This window comes from Phoxinus phoxinus (assembly GCF_949152265.1).
Source record: "Phoxinus phoxinus genome assembly, chromosome: 6".
NCBI classification, from domain to species: domain Eukaryota; kingdom Metazoa; phylum Chordata; class Actinopteri; order Cypriniformes; family Leuciscidae; genus Phoxinus; species Phoxinus phoxinus.
In genome coordinates this window covers 35,636,371-35,651,070 of record NC_136881.1, presented here as the reverse complement: position 1 = coordinate 35,651,070, position 14,700 = coordinate 35,636,371, and the positions used below count along the sequence as shown (strand labels likewise).

Genomic DNA, 14,700 nt, shown 5'->3' with positions numbered 1-14,700 from the left:
TCAGCTGCCATATGTTCGCTGCAAATCTAAAAAAGATATGCCATGCTTCTGAACAAATGTTTGACCGTATCAAAAAATGGAACAAGCCTATAGCGCTGATTCATGGGCTACTTTGTGATGCATGACAGTATTAGCGGCACAATGTATCGGGCAGCCTGACAAATGCAAGATTCTCTGCATGGCTTGTGCACATGATAGCCCAGCTGTTGCCTTTGCCAAAGAATTACAGTTCACGAGGGTCACATGCTGGGGGGCTCCAAAAGCTAATGCTTATGCTTCTATGCTAGCTTGTCACCATTCCGTCTTATTACTGTATTTTGTAACAAAAGCAATGTTTTTTTTTTGTGTGACTGTGTGTGTATGTGTGCAAATGTCTCTCACACTTCACGTGGCCGAGGTACGCCTTTGCAAATTGCGTATTTTGCCCAGCAAAGACTATTATATACGCTGAGAACGGTAATTTGAAGTAAATAAATATGCACAATGGGCGGTAAACAAACCGATTCTGTCCTCAATCACGGATTCAACCGCCAGTGGTTGAACTCGCAATTTTGTCAGAGAATAGAAAGTGTGCGGGGGGGCGTTAAGGGCTCCATCATGACTGATTACGGGATCCTTGCATCTCATATCTTTGATGAAATTGCTGCGGTTTGTTTTGGCCGGTCGGCGATCATACGGGGTGAAGATGCACATTGAGAATGAAGGCCGTAATAAATGCATCCCCGAACACTGAGTCCTCAGGGAAAGTGAAGTGCTCGGCTCCGAAATGCCTTTCAAATATCCATCCAGTCAAAGGTTTTGTTTGGCGCCGCAGTCATATCTGGCTCCATTCACACCTCAATAACAAGAACATGAAGCTGCAATATTTGACTTTCTCAAAACAGCTGGTTTAGGGGGGAGCCCTCGGTTTCGTGGGCTGAATTCCTGATTAAGATTATACCTCACAACGCCGAAATTAGATTCCCCAATCATAACAACCTAATCATCTAGAGTTAACAAGATCTCCAGCTGAGGATGAATTTTGATGAAGTTCCTTCACGAGAACGGTGAAATGTCTATCTCAAGCGCCAGGACATCTCGGACTGTAATCTCTCTCTCTCGTTCTCTCTCTAAAAGCTGGATTTTATGAAGGAACGTTCCGGGTTCAATACAACTTAAGCTCTATCAACAGCTTTCATAGCATAGTGTGGATTACCAACGAAGATCATTTCGGCTCATCCCTCAGGTTATAAAAAAAAGAGCATAAATCATAGTTACAGTAAAGCACGTACACTGCAAGTGCTTAAGGACAGGCAGTCAACATTAAAATATCTTCATTGCGTTTCAAACGCTTGGGGTCAGTAAGATTTATTTGAATTAATTAATACTTGTATTCAGCAAGAATGCATTAAATTGATGAAAAGAAGACTATTCTTCTAAGAAGATTTATATTTCAAATAAATGCTGAACTTTCTATTCATCAAAACATGCAGTTTCTACAAAAATATCAAGCAACAAATTAAGCTGTTTTCAACATTGATAATAATAAGAAATGTTTCTTGAGGATCAAATCAGCAAATTTGAATGATTTGTCGGTCAGACGTCCTAGGCCAAAGCTGCCGTCAGTTTGAAGATCTGGATACGCGAGACTAGGCCGGGTGAGTCCGAAACCAGTATAATAACACTTATACTTCTAGTTAAGACCGATTTAACTAAATAAATATGTGACCCTGGATCACAAAACCAGTCACAAGTCGCACAGGTATATTTGTGGCAAAAGCCAACAATACATTGTATGGGTCAAAACTATAGATTTTTTTGACAACCTGTTCTGGTGATATTGGTGACTTTGCCCGCTCCCCCCAGTGTTCCCAGCCGGAAAACCAACCTTGCAACTTGGGGACTACCGTCCCGGCAAGATAGAAATCGGAAGTCTCGTGAGAAGCGAGCGAGCGAGAAACACGAACTGCTTTATGGTTGATAACAGAATACAAAATGTACATGTCAATGTTCGATGATAATGTGTATGATATATTACCCACCTCGGTAGACATAGCTCCACACGATAAAGTTGGCTTGCTCCGATCATAACAAATGCACATGAGCAGCGGTTGAAAGGGGGAGGAGGGTGCCGCAAGTGAGTTTTTTACGAAACTGGAGGGGGAGCTCGTGGGGAAAGCATGCGACAACAAAATCAGCGAAGAAATGATTAGAGTTGCAGAGTTCTGCTTTAAAGCATCATTTCATTTGAAGTAATTGGCCCTCATGAGGACCAGCGAGGTCAGGCAGGACAAGGGGGATTTAATAGTTGAACATCTGCAACACCAACTATCCTGTTCCTAAGCTGCTCCTAAAATACCAGCTCAGCAAAATGTTCCTCAAATGTTTGAGCATCAGTAGTTCACAGGGGAGTGTGTGTGAAGCTGTGTGACTGAGGAACTGCAAAGAAACCTTTGTTATTGAGGCTGCCCTGCCTGGGCAAGAGAACATAGGAACCAGAGGAGTGAAACTCTGTTTTGTGGACCGATGAATCAAAATTTGAAGACAAATGTCTTCTTTTTTTATACTTTGGATTGGAAACAGTTTAATCTTTGTTGAACAGAGCTTTGATATAGTGTTTTGTACTTCGTAACAACGTGTCCATTCACAGTAATACTGTGAAGTTATTACTTACACAATTGGAATATATTTTAAAATGTAATTTATTCCTGTGATGCAAATATTTTTTTTCAGCATCAAAAAGAAACCTTTTGAAACATAATGTCACTTGTGATCTATTAAATTCTTCTTTCCCTGAAAAAAAAAAGTTATTATCACCACATGAAATGTGAGAGACTTTAATCTGTGTGTGTATCGTATGTGTTTGGTTTATAATGCTTGTCCATCATCAGCATGGCTCCCATGTAATGTTTTCATCTCACATTTAGACGAAGCTCCTTTCTTTTTCTTTTTTTTTTGTCTGGCCGTTTGTTTTGCAGCCATCTACGTCTTAACCCGCAGAGTAATCGGGATAAGGTGCCAACCCCAAGGTTAGCACCACATCATATATTTCCTTTGCAATCATCTTGCCTGAGCGTCATTCAGAGCACGCATCCGCTGAATACCGAGTTCCCGTTTATTTATAGTCCCCCGCGCGCACTCCTCCTTTGAGAATATCCTGATATCCTGTGAACACTTCACACCTGCTCCAGCTCCCATTTGAATATCTGGACCCTCCAGGATATTTGGATATCACTGTTTATATTCATATTTGTTTGTTCCCCCACGTCAGCCTCAAAGGATCTCACATCAAGGGTGTTTTTGGTCTTTTAACACAGCAGTAGAGAGAGAGGACAGGAATGATGGAGGATGGAATCAGGAAGCCAGATTTAAATATCATGCATCTCTTTTGTTTGGCTTCCTATGGATAACACGTCCAAAGCAAAAACAACAACAACAAACATTTAAACTAGTTAGCTATCTACTTGTCCTGTAGAGACATTTATGATTTTTTAGTGTGTATAAGAAATATAAATATTAAAGTTAACATTTAATATCATATTTTAGATAGCACATGTACGTCTGTAAGATGTCTGCTAGGGGTCTGGAAAACATCTGCAGTGTAAATATATCTGATAAACATCGTAGAAAAAGGAGTTTAACAAACATTTTAAACCATAAACATCTTAAAGTCATCTTCTGCCAGGAGACGGTTTGCAGATGAGCATCTTTCAGATGTAAATGCAGACATCAAACAGACGTCTCTAAGATGTCCGTGTGCTTTCAGGGAGATGAATACAGCGTTGTAGCCTAACCACCATTAACCACCAATAATCGCAATAAGCTCTGCGTTTCGTTGCTTTCAATAAGAAACAAAAAGAGTTTAAACCTTGCATTTTCAGTTGAATTTGGGGAAACCACTTAAAAAATTTGTTGTTGAGCTATTTCAATTACCGGTACATTTGTTTGATTTGTTAATTGCAAACAGCCGAAAGCTTGTAAATTTCGCAGATAAACCTGATTTGCAATGGGGGTTGAATCATTTCAATTACAACTGTGTGTATATATACATTATATATTTATTTATTTATTGTAAATTGATGTATTCATTAGTTTATGTTTTATTTATTCATTCATATATAATATGTTATATTATAAATGTATTTATTTTTATATGGGATATTACTTAGTGTGAAACTTAAATATAAATATCAAATTAAAAAGATTACAAATATTAAAGCCAACGTTTAATATCATTTTTAAATTCTACATTATGTCCATGAACAACAAAAATCTATTGGATGGGCATTAAAGGTCTGGCACAAAGCACTAGGACATGGTGCGGATGTGCTTTTGCAAAGTTTATTGATTTTTCCAGCTTGGAAAAATCATTATTAGCTTTCTAAATACTTAGTGAGCCTTATTATGAATCTTATTTTCATCAAATTCAACAATAACACTTCCTGACATATTGCTTTGAAGCTGCCATCCGGTCATGCGTCATCAGAGCGCCTGGATTGATAGGTATGCTATGCCGAGAATGAAAGTCTCCAGGGGTAGAGGAGCGCATGTGGTGAGAGAGGAGCTAGGCGTTTCGAAGCCAGCGGGACCGTTTGATGTGGTTTGTCAATAACGGGTACTTCCCTTGGCCCGTTTCGCCTGTGGTTTGCGTTCCAAGTGTCGGCATTTCTCTGAACCGGACCGCGGCAGATAGGTTTCCCTTTAAAGCCCCTGTCCTTAAGCTCTTCATTCGTCAGCACTTAAAAATATAACCACTGCCTGTGATCACACAGCGTCCCACCAGGATTAATCCACGATTTCATCACATTTGATAACTGCCTGGCTAGCGAGATAAGGCAGCCGCCCGGATAAACTCTCAATGTCAGAGAACTCTAACGGTTTCCTTGTTTGTCTCCTGCCAGCTTGGGGTTTACCACCAAATTAGGGCCCGTGTTTGTCCTTTTGTGTTTTAACCGTAGGGTTTGATCTGGCTGTCTAACCTCTATATTGAATAACACAGGTTAAAAGCAAGGTCAACATGTACCTTTGATTAGCTTACTCAATCTAATAAGGTGGAATGAGACGGCTGATTCTTATCTCGCCATTTTGCGGGAGTGGGCTAACGCTTTTCCGCCGTCATGCAGTTTGAACTGTCTGAAAGTAGATATCTGTGTGTCTTTTATCACTACACACACTAGTCTTGCTTTCACCATCTGGGGTCAAGGGGTTATATAGCATTTTGTTGTCATTCATGTCTCTTGTAGTATTTTGTGTGTGTATTTGTGGCGTATTCTTAGCTCCTCTTACTCTCTGAGAATGGCACCCGTGAGGGAAATTAACAGCTCTGATTGGCCTCTATAATTTGAGACTCAACGAAGCTTTCAATGGAAATTAGTCTCAGTCGACTGCAGATTCTGGTTATAAACCGCCACTGAGTGCTCTGCTGTAAGTCTAGTCCAGCCTAATGTTACAGCCAGGGTTGGTAAATTGAAACTAAACTTATGTAAAATAAATGTTAGCTGAAATATATAAAACTTAAAAAAAAACAATAAAAAAAACTTTATTTCAACTAGTTGCCAAAGCAAATTGACTAAAACAGAAATAAAAATGTAATATATTTAAATAAATAAAAACACGAATAAAATTGACAAAAACACAACAAAATGGAAAATGAAAATAAATTATATATATTTATATATAGGTTTATATACACTCCTGGGCAAAAAAAAAAAAAAAAAAGGCCAAAAATGGCTAAACAAACACTAATAACAACTTATGGGTCATAAAAGTGTCAAAATGTAAGCAAATGCACTACTTAAAAAGCTATTGCAGTTTCAGAAACACATCAAAGACAGAATTAAGTTTTTGCCAGAATTTGGGAAGTTGTGTGTGGAGAGATGAATCACAATGAAACGAGTTGCCTAGTGAAGCTCCAGAGCGTTGTCTTCAGAAATCTGCTGAGAAATATAATAATAAAAGCATCTCTAGCACAGTGACGCGTGGAGGAAGAGACTGTGTCGTTGTGTGAGGAGCTTTTTATCTGCAGGTATTGGTGAGTTTCTTCACTGTGAAGTCATTTAATGCTTTAGACAGGAGAATAATGCAGAGTAAAGTTGTTATCTAAAGACGAGTGATCAGATGTTATTCTTCAACAAGACAATGCAAAAGTGCAAAGACAACCAAGAAATGTCTTGAGAACAAGTCCATCAGGCTCATGTTTTGGCATCGGTCAGAGTCCAGATTTAAAGCCTATAGTTAATATTTGGACTGGCAGACATTTTTCAACTATGAACAACACTGACTCTTCTTCCTGTAGAAAGCTGTCTGCAAGAAGGCCATTCTGTGCTGAGTCACTTCATCTACAGTATTTGTGCAATTCCTGCTAATTTCCTGACCAGTGATTTGTAATCAAAATGTTTGAGACCATTAAATATTTTGGCTTGGCCCTGCACATGCATGTGATCAAGTAACTAGGGTAAATTGGGTAACTTGTTATTTTTTTTGTAAATATACATTTTACTCTTCATTCATTTTCCACAAAAACTAAATAAACTTATAAAATCATATATAATCATAAAACATTTAATATGAAAACAAACCAAAATAGTGTTGGCATAATAGTGTGAAAATATAGTGTTTTGACATAATAATTTTACACCAAAGGAAATATAGGAAAAATAAACAATGAATTTCTGCGTTTGATGGGTTTTTCGTGAAACTGTATAAAAGTACCAGCAGGTGCAACAAACAATTGAAAAGGGAAGTACTTATAGTGTTCATGTACAAAATAGAGTTCATGTTGTGGCATATTTATATACGGTAACTATAAAAAAAAATGTGCTTGGAAGCATACTTTCAATAATTCACTAAGGAATATGCAATTTGGACATCTTTGACATAATTCAAACATAATTTGATTTGTGTTGCTCTGAACCGAATCTGGTTTGCTATGAAAGACTGATCAGTTTCCTGTGCTGTTATTTAGGAGCAGGGCTGCAAACACAGCATCCTTTTGACAACATTACGAAGAGCAGTATGGGATGGGATGTAGCCTTTGTTTTTTTAAATTTGCATGTTTTTGTCTCTATTTCTAAGATGTCAGAGGCAGTATTTACCCCATATTCAACACTGATCCTCAGTTTTCGGTAACTCTTGATTTTAAGGTTACGTAGTTACACACTACTACATGTACTTACTATTGTAATAACAGTAAATTATGCATAATTACAAGTATCTAACCCTAAACCAAACCCTAACCTCTATAGTAAGTACATGTAGTTAATATTACTCAGTACTTATTTGAGTAATACAATGTCACCATAAAATAAAGTGTAACCACGGTTTCCCTCAGTCTCGGATCTGAAATGTTTCTGATGTTGCACAGCTCTGGGCTGCTTCCCAATCCAAATGTGAGATGTAATGAGTCATAAAGCAGAAGTGAGGTGGACCGTACACTCGGTTCATTAAAATGACCAAGGCAAACAATGAATTATTGATGTTGGGGATCAGCCTTCCAAAATAAGGTTTTTGTGGATCTCTCGCCACAATATCCTCAAGGTCTAATTGAATGGATTGGACACTTATTTCCCACAGTGAGAACGGTTGTTGTTTTTCTTAGCCTGTTTTTTTGTTACATGTTTCCATATCTACTGCACAGACTTTGGTGTAAAATGATCCTGATGATCTTTGTGCCTACAGCCGCATGTCAGCACGGATGCAAACACGGAGAATGCGTGGGACCCAACAAATGCAAGTGCCATCCAGGTTATACAGGAAAAACATGCAACCAAGGTAAGTGCTGAAGTGTGCACACAGTGCGTTTAAATCAATCTCTTTCTATTCTGAAGCACCAATTTGCCACTGCATTAATTGAAAGGCCTCTGGATGTAGACGTCACCCCGTAGGTCTACACAAAAAACAATGTATCTGTTGTATTGAGTGATATAGTGATTCAGGATGTGAGGTTTCCCTTAAGCTGATAATATCTCAATTACTGAACTAGGAACGCTGTACCGAAAATAAATCGGAGCCAAGGGACTAAATTCTGTCTGTAGTCGTCTCATCAGAAGAGCGCTGGCGTCGGAGATAACCCCTGATTTAAAACGGCACATTTCCACTTGAGAGGAGACTTAAACAGAGGATTCTGTGCCCTCGGAAGGCAAAGGGAGAAGGTGTAATTAAAAGACGGGAAGGAAAGGGAAAACAATCCCCTCTGGAATGTGGAAGAGAATCTTTTCGGTTTTCCCTTGCGTCATGGTTTCATGTCAAGTTGACGAAACCTCTTTAGCATCGCTGGACTCCATGGGTGGAAATAATTGAATTAAATCATTTTATCATCACAACAGATGACATTTCTTACAGCTTCCGTGGCAAGAGCGATTAAAAGAATCTGATGGGTTTTATAGGTAATGACAGATGATTGTCATGCCGAGGGCTTGTTTGAAACTTTGACAGGTGCTGGTTAGCGCGGACACCTGGGTGGCATATCAAAATGATCGGTGGAAATAATCAAGCCTTTTATTTTCAGTGTGACTGACTGAAGTGTTTTTCAAGCCGCTAAGTGTTTTTGTTTATTGAAATTATGCGTCACAAAACAATCAGCATGCAAATTAAATTATACCACACAAGACACCCAATCACTTATTTCATAAGATATTGTAATGTCATGATTTATTTTGAGTCCTTTGTGAAATCGTAGTCGATACTTTGCAATGCAAACGTTGATTATTAATAGCTCTATACTAATACTAATGTAATCAAAATGTGTTTTACATATTAATTCATTATTGTATTAACACTCTCTATATTAATAAATATAATATTATACAACTGGGCTTAAAACTAACTTTTTGCCGCACCTGCCAAAGGCCAGTGACTTTTTTGCCAAATTTTACCAGACTTTTTTTTTATCAGCCATGAAACAAAGTTACAAAAGTTATTCTGTCTTTGTTGTCTGTCTTTTGTTGTTTGATTAACACACACAATTTGTGTCGATTAAACACAAACAGCAGCAGGTATATTAGGCTGCTGTCACTTTAAGAGCTAATGCACGGATCCAATACACTGATATTTCTCAACTGATTACACTTAGTTAAGATATAAATGACTATGTTTACAAGGATACTCGCCAAGATGGGCATTTTGACATAATTTTGTTTGAATATGTCTTTTCAAGTGCAAGAAGATGTGAAAGAGAGTTCAATCCAATGTTGATTTTTACTCGCATTTGGTGCTTGGCGAGTGTGTGTGTATGTATATATATATATATATATATATATATATATATATATATATATACTCATGTATGTATATCTATATCTATCTATCTATATATATATATATATATATATATATATATATATATATATATATATACTCATATATATATATATATATATATATATATATATATATATATATATATATATATATCAGCTCAGCCATCAATTTGCAAAAAACAATTAAACAAACCCTTATATAAACCAGGGCCTCAATGTTAAAAGGATCCAGCACAAGTGATTATTGCAGAGAAAACCACGTGCAGAGCTGAACAGAAACAATGATAAAGAGCTTAGTGCTTAATCCATCACAATGAGGTGGGATAACACCCCCAAAGTTTAATAGCCAAATTGGGATTTAAAGGTGATGAGTGTAATTTTAAAATACTTTCACCTATCTTAGTTTAATATGCAAAGACAAGTATGTGATTGAGCATTGGGCTCTGCAGTGCTATTAATGGATATCATATATTTTGATCATTGATTTGATCAACTGATGTGTGGAAACTGAATTATCGATTTTATGACAAGAAATAGTCATAATTGTAGTTTTATGCAATTAAAGGGATAGTTCAACCTGTCATCACTTACTCACCCTCAAGTTGTTCCAAACCTGTATGCATTTCTTACTTCTGCTGAACACAAAAGAAGATGTCACAAAAGAAGATAAAAATACTGCAAAGCGCGCCGGCGCGTTTGCTGACCCCAGAGGGTTAAAAAATGTTGGTAACCAAACAGTCGACTGCACCCATTAGCCGCGTTTCCAGTACCCTTCAAATTGTGCAAATTGAAATTGCGAATTGAAAATACGCCCAATGGAAACACGTCAATTTTGCAAAAACTCCCATTTATCGCAAAAGAGTTTTTACGCTCGCATGAGGTGGTTTTTCAGGCAATTCGAAAAATAAATATTTCGCAAACCTGCAATGGAAACAGTTTTTGCGCATTTACAGGTCACCTGACGTAGATGACGCGGTGTGTTTGGACAGAATACGAGACAGAGATCTTTGTTAAATTCATAAAAGACAAAAGAATTACAGAAATACTGGATTCTAAACCTCAAAGAAATACCACAATCAAGACCTCGAAGCAGAAATGAGGGAACACCTCATATGTGCCGCTCACAAGTATAATGGTCTTTCCTTACCATTAATGTTTGAATAACACACATACGTCTCCTTCGATTAATAATAATGGCCAGTGTAGTGGCTGGGATATACATAAACATACCAACGTCCGTTAGCATGATTTTTGGAATGACTTATCGCGAGAGGAAAAAATTACGTTTTAGTCGCATAACATCGGTTAATGGAAACGGTGTCATTTCGCAATCGTTTTTTGTCGACATTTAAAAAAAAAATCGCAAAAGTTTTGCACAAATCTGTAATGGAAACGCGCCTATTGACTTCAATAGTAGGAAAAAAAACATCTATGGAAGTCAATGGGGCCTATCAACTGTTTGATTACCGACATTTTACAAAATATCTCCTTTTTTGTTCAGCAGAAGAATCTTCATTTTTTGGAGGGGTAAACAATCCTTTTAAAGCACAATAGCATCCGTCTCCTTTGATACTCAATTGTGTCAGCAATGGCTGCAGTTGCTCTTCACTGTAACATCACTGTCATGGAGATGATCTGAGGCAGATGGGCATCTTTGCCCAGAACAAATAAACTCATTAAAGCGCTAATCCATTTAGGAGTCAAGTGACACTGAGCTGCATTCGTCTCTCCGTGGATCAAATCAATTTAATAAGATGCTAATTTTCAGAGGAGGTCTCTGTTAATGAGAATCTGCTTACCTGCTGTTCCTGGAATCTGTCAGGAATCCATTATGGGGCATCAAATATTGTAAAATGCTTTCAGATATGAAGATAGATCTATTTTGTGGTCTAACAATGCGTTATCCAGGGTGCACTTCTCCGCAGATTATTAAATGGCTATTAAAGCAATTGTTTTTAACATCATTTAACATTGGTTGGCTCATCCAAAATGTACACCCTTTAGTCTGATTGAACTGAATGCTGGACAGTTTGGGGCCTTTTTCAGTTGGTCAGAGAGAGCAGATTATTACAGTATAGAAAATAAATATTCATCTCTTAAAGGTTCAGTAGTAGGGCTGGGACGGTATGGATTTTTTCTTACCGCGGTTGAAAAGAAATTCCCGCGGTATAGCGCTAAACCGTTTTAAGGAGCTTTCTAGCCTCGCGGCTTGCGGCAGCAGCGGCTTGCATCGCCCATAGACCTTAAAACAATCAGCGGATGGCGGGCGGGTGCTGTTTTGAAAATTGGTCAAAAAAAGTTGGTGCGGATGGACGGTGAACGGATGATGAGTTTTGTGATGCGCTTGTGGATTAAATAATAGCCCATCCGCGCATCTCTAATGGAATCTATATTATGCATCTGCGTCATGAAACATTGCGTTCCCCAACTCGCGAAAGGTCGGATTTTCTCCATCGTTTGATAGGCTAAGTTTTGTTTAGAAAACCTTGAATCCATGTAAGACACAATGTCATTACATTAGAAATAATCCATGTCATTAGAATCAATGAATCCATGTCATTAGACACAACGTGAACGTGCACACATGTGCAGCCCAATGTTTTTTTTGTTTTTGTTTTTTTGCGGTGACGACGGTGACGAGCTCAGACCCGCGGTAACCGTCCCAGCCCTATTCAGTAGGGGGAAAAAACAGCTAAAGGATGAAACATAGTCATATAAAGATACACTACAACTGTTTTTGATTAACATCATACATAGTCTTCAGGGCAAACGTAACATAAAAATGTTTTCTTAGGTGTCTTAATGTTAAAAAATCATAAAACTCCCATATGGACCCACGGATTTTAAAAGTTGCAAAGTCTACATTATAAATATTTGATTTTCAGCCAGGGGCATAATAACGGTTAATGTGTTTTGTTTTTTGAAAAACACTGTTCATTTCCGTGTGATATTTAGGAGTTGGAAAGCCAAGCACAGCCGAGGGGATTATCTGGGATTCTTTACATGTCATCATATAATTAAGCTGTAAAGCGCCGGCATTGTTCTGCAACACTGACATTCCCTGCTCTCATCTTTTTTCCGGTGTCAATCACAGACAGTTGTTGGTACTGTATTGGTATTTTTGAAAGCTGAAGGGTCACATTGGACTATAAACACTTTGAATACCTAAACCCTTCAGTCACTCGCCACTATTTTGGGGGTTTGGCCTTTTTGTTCATCGCCTAATATCAGCTGCTCCAGAAGAAAAGGGGTCCGGATTTTTCCAGTCATGATGGTTGGTGCTCACCATGTAATTATGCAGCTAAAACTAAACCCGCCCACTTGTATTTATATCCAAAAAGAATCTGTTCTGTCCATTTTCTGCAGACAGGGAATCTTACTGTACCTTTTTCTTCAGAGAAATCATAAAATCAAAATTGAGTTTCAACAAGAAACAGCTTTGGCTGCCAATTTCTGTTCTATTTCTGTATTTGACAAGAAATAATGTAGGACAAGACAAGGCCGTGAAATTAGAGATATACTCCCCTAACTAAAGCCAGCTTTTCAGCAGATAGATCTTTATTAATTCATGCGAATCCATACTCTCCTTTTCTTAATAGTAAAATGGCAGTGATGCACAAAAATAAACTGGAAATTGTAACGTGTGAAGACCATAAAAAGCACATGTAAAAAGTTTCTCGTGAGTTTTTGCAAAAGTCCCTTCAGGGGCTCCGTAGTAATGACTCTCTTTTGATGTTACCAAGGCAATACGGGTGGGGAAAATATGAATGAATATTTCTCACATTCAAACCCACACCAGTTTATCGTTTAGCTCTGAATACGCTCTGTTTAGCTATAAAAGCATGCCTAGTGCTGTTTTATGTTATCTACTAATTTGCATATAATCTTTATTTACTGAATAATGTTATTATTCTCCTCTACAGGAATATCTGTGTAAATGTTTTTGTCCACGTTATCCTGTGTGCTGTTATCTGTCTGTTTTCCTCACTCCTAAAGAAGAGCAGGGCTATGTTATCCCCCCATTATGGCATCCCCCTGTTTTTGTTCCCATGGACCACCAGCCGATTGCGGTGCCTTCAGAGGGTGAGCTAATCCTCTGTGTGTGATTTTCATGTAAGAGCACTCACCGGGTGACGCCTGCGTCCCGAATGCCACCCCTCTGGCCCACGTGCATGATGCGAGAGGCAGGACTTTCCTTTAGCAGATCCCCAAAGCCTCCACAGGCATGGCCGGAATGACATGGAGAAAGCCATGCATGCCTTGGCAGAACACACACACACACACACACACACACACACACACACACACACACACACACACACACACACACACACACACACACACACACACACACATGAAGCCTTTCAGAGGCTGTTATGTTTCACCCTGCTTTCTTTCTCCTACACACACATCCTGTCTGTGTCTGTCAGTTCCTCTGAACTTCTTTTATCCGCGAGCACTCAAGTGGCTGTCCGGCTGCTCTCCTCCGCTCTCCTCCTCTTTGACCTTCTGCCTGTCTCCTCTATCTATCTCAGGCCCAGCTCCAATTCCCAAACAAATATCCTGTCGTTCAAAAAGCGTCTGTCATGTTATTGTTGTTATTGTTGTTGTTGTTGTTGTTGTTGTCTGCCTGTAATTCTGGTCATGATTTTTCAATCAGACCTGCAGTATGGGATGTCAGTTTCAAGTGAACTGCCCTCACTAATGATCTATCTATCTATCTATCTATCTATCTATCTATCTATCTATCTATCTATCTATCTATCTATCTATCTATCTATCTATCTATCTATCTATCTATCTATCTATCTATCTATCTATCTATCTATCTATCTATCTATCTATCTATCTATCTATCTATCTATCTATCTATCCATCCGCCCAAACCATCCATCCATATTTTGTTGGAATTGACCATTCGCAGCGAGTTTGATTGACAGGCGATCTGACCAATCTTAATCCGCTATCCACAGAATCCACCATTTTTGTCCGAAAAAGCAGTTAGTAGATTTAGTTAGAGATTCGAGGATTTGAACTTGAAAACGGAGTGTACTGACGTCTTTCCACGATTTAAACAACACTACTTATGTTTATTTGATGCTATAAAGGAACTAGAAGGAAGAGATTATCGGTTAATGAGCAGATTTAACTGATGCTCGACAGCGACCTGTCAGACACGTTAAAGAGCCACAAAACGGTATTTATTGTTTAGATTTCTTTAAAAAAATTACCAAAGTTGAGACTTTGTTTCATATCAAACGTAACCTGGTCTGTGCTGTCTCTGTCAGCGCGTGTCAGTGTCCTCTCTGCTCCGCGATGTATTGTTCACTGCGTGAGAACATGGTGTGGCGTGAGAGCGGCGTGGCTTTTTCTTCTTCTTCTGTTTTATTTTAATGGCGGTTGGCAAACAACTTTTAAGTGTGCATTACCGCCACCTTCTGATAGGGAGTGTTCAAATATTGCT

The 14,700-nt window shown here is 38.4% G+C and overlaps 1 protein-coding gene across 6 annotated transcripts in view; it reads left to right on the top strand.

Moving 5' to 3' along the window:
• The window catches only part of npnta (nephronectin a), a 46,826-nt gene that overhangs the window by 12,195 nt on the left and 19,931 nt on the right, over positions 1 to 14,700 (top strand). The window contains exons 3-5 of one of the 6 annotated variants that reach the window (XM_079617314.1): positions 2,958 to 3,008; positions 7,657 to 7,749; positions 13,236 to 13,319. In XM_079617314.1, coding sequence (XP_079473440.1) covers positions 2,958 to 3,008; positions 7,657 to 7,749; positions 13,236 to 13,319 — 228 coding nt within the window. Of the gene's footprint in view, positions 1 to 2,957; positions 3,009 to 7,656; positions 7,750 to 13,232; positions 13,320 to 14,700 lie in introns of all 6 variants that reach the window. The other 5 variants (XM_079617313.1, XM_079617317.1, XM_079617315.1 and 2 more) reach the window with 5 other exon arrangements.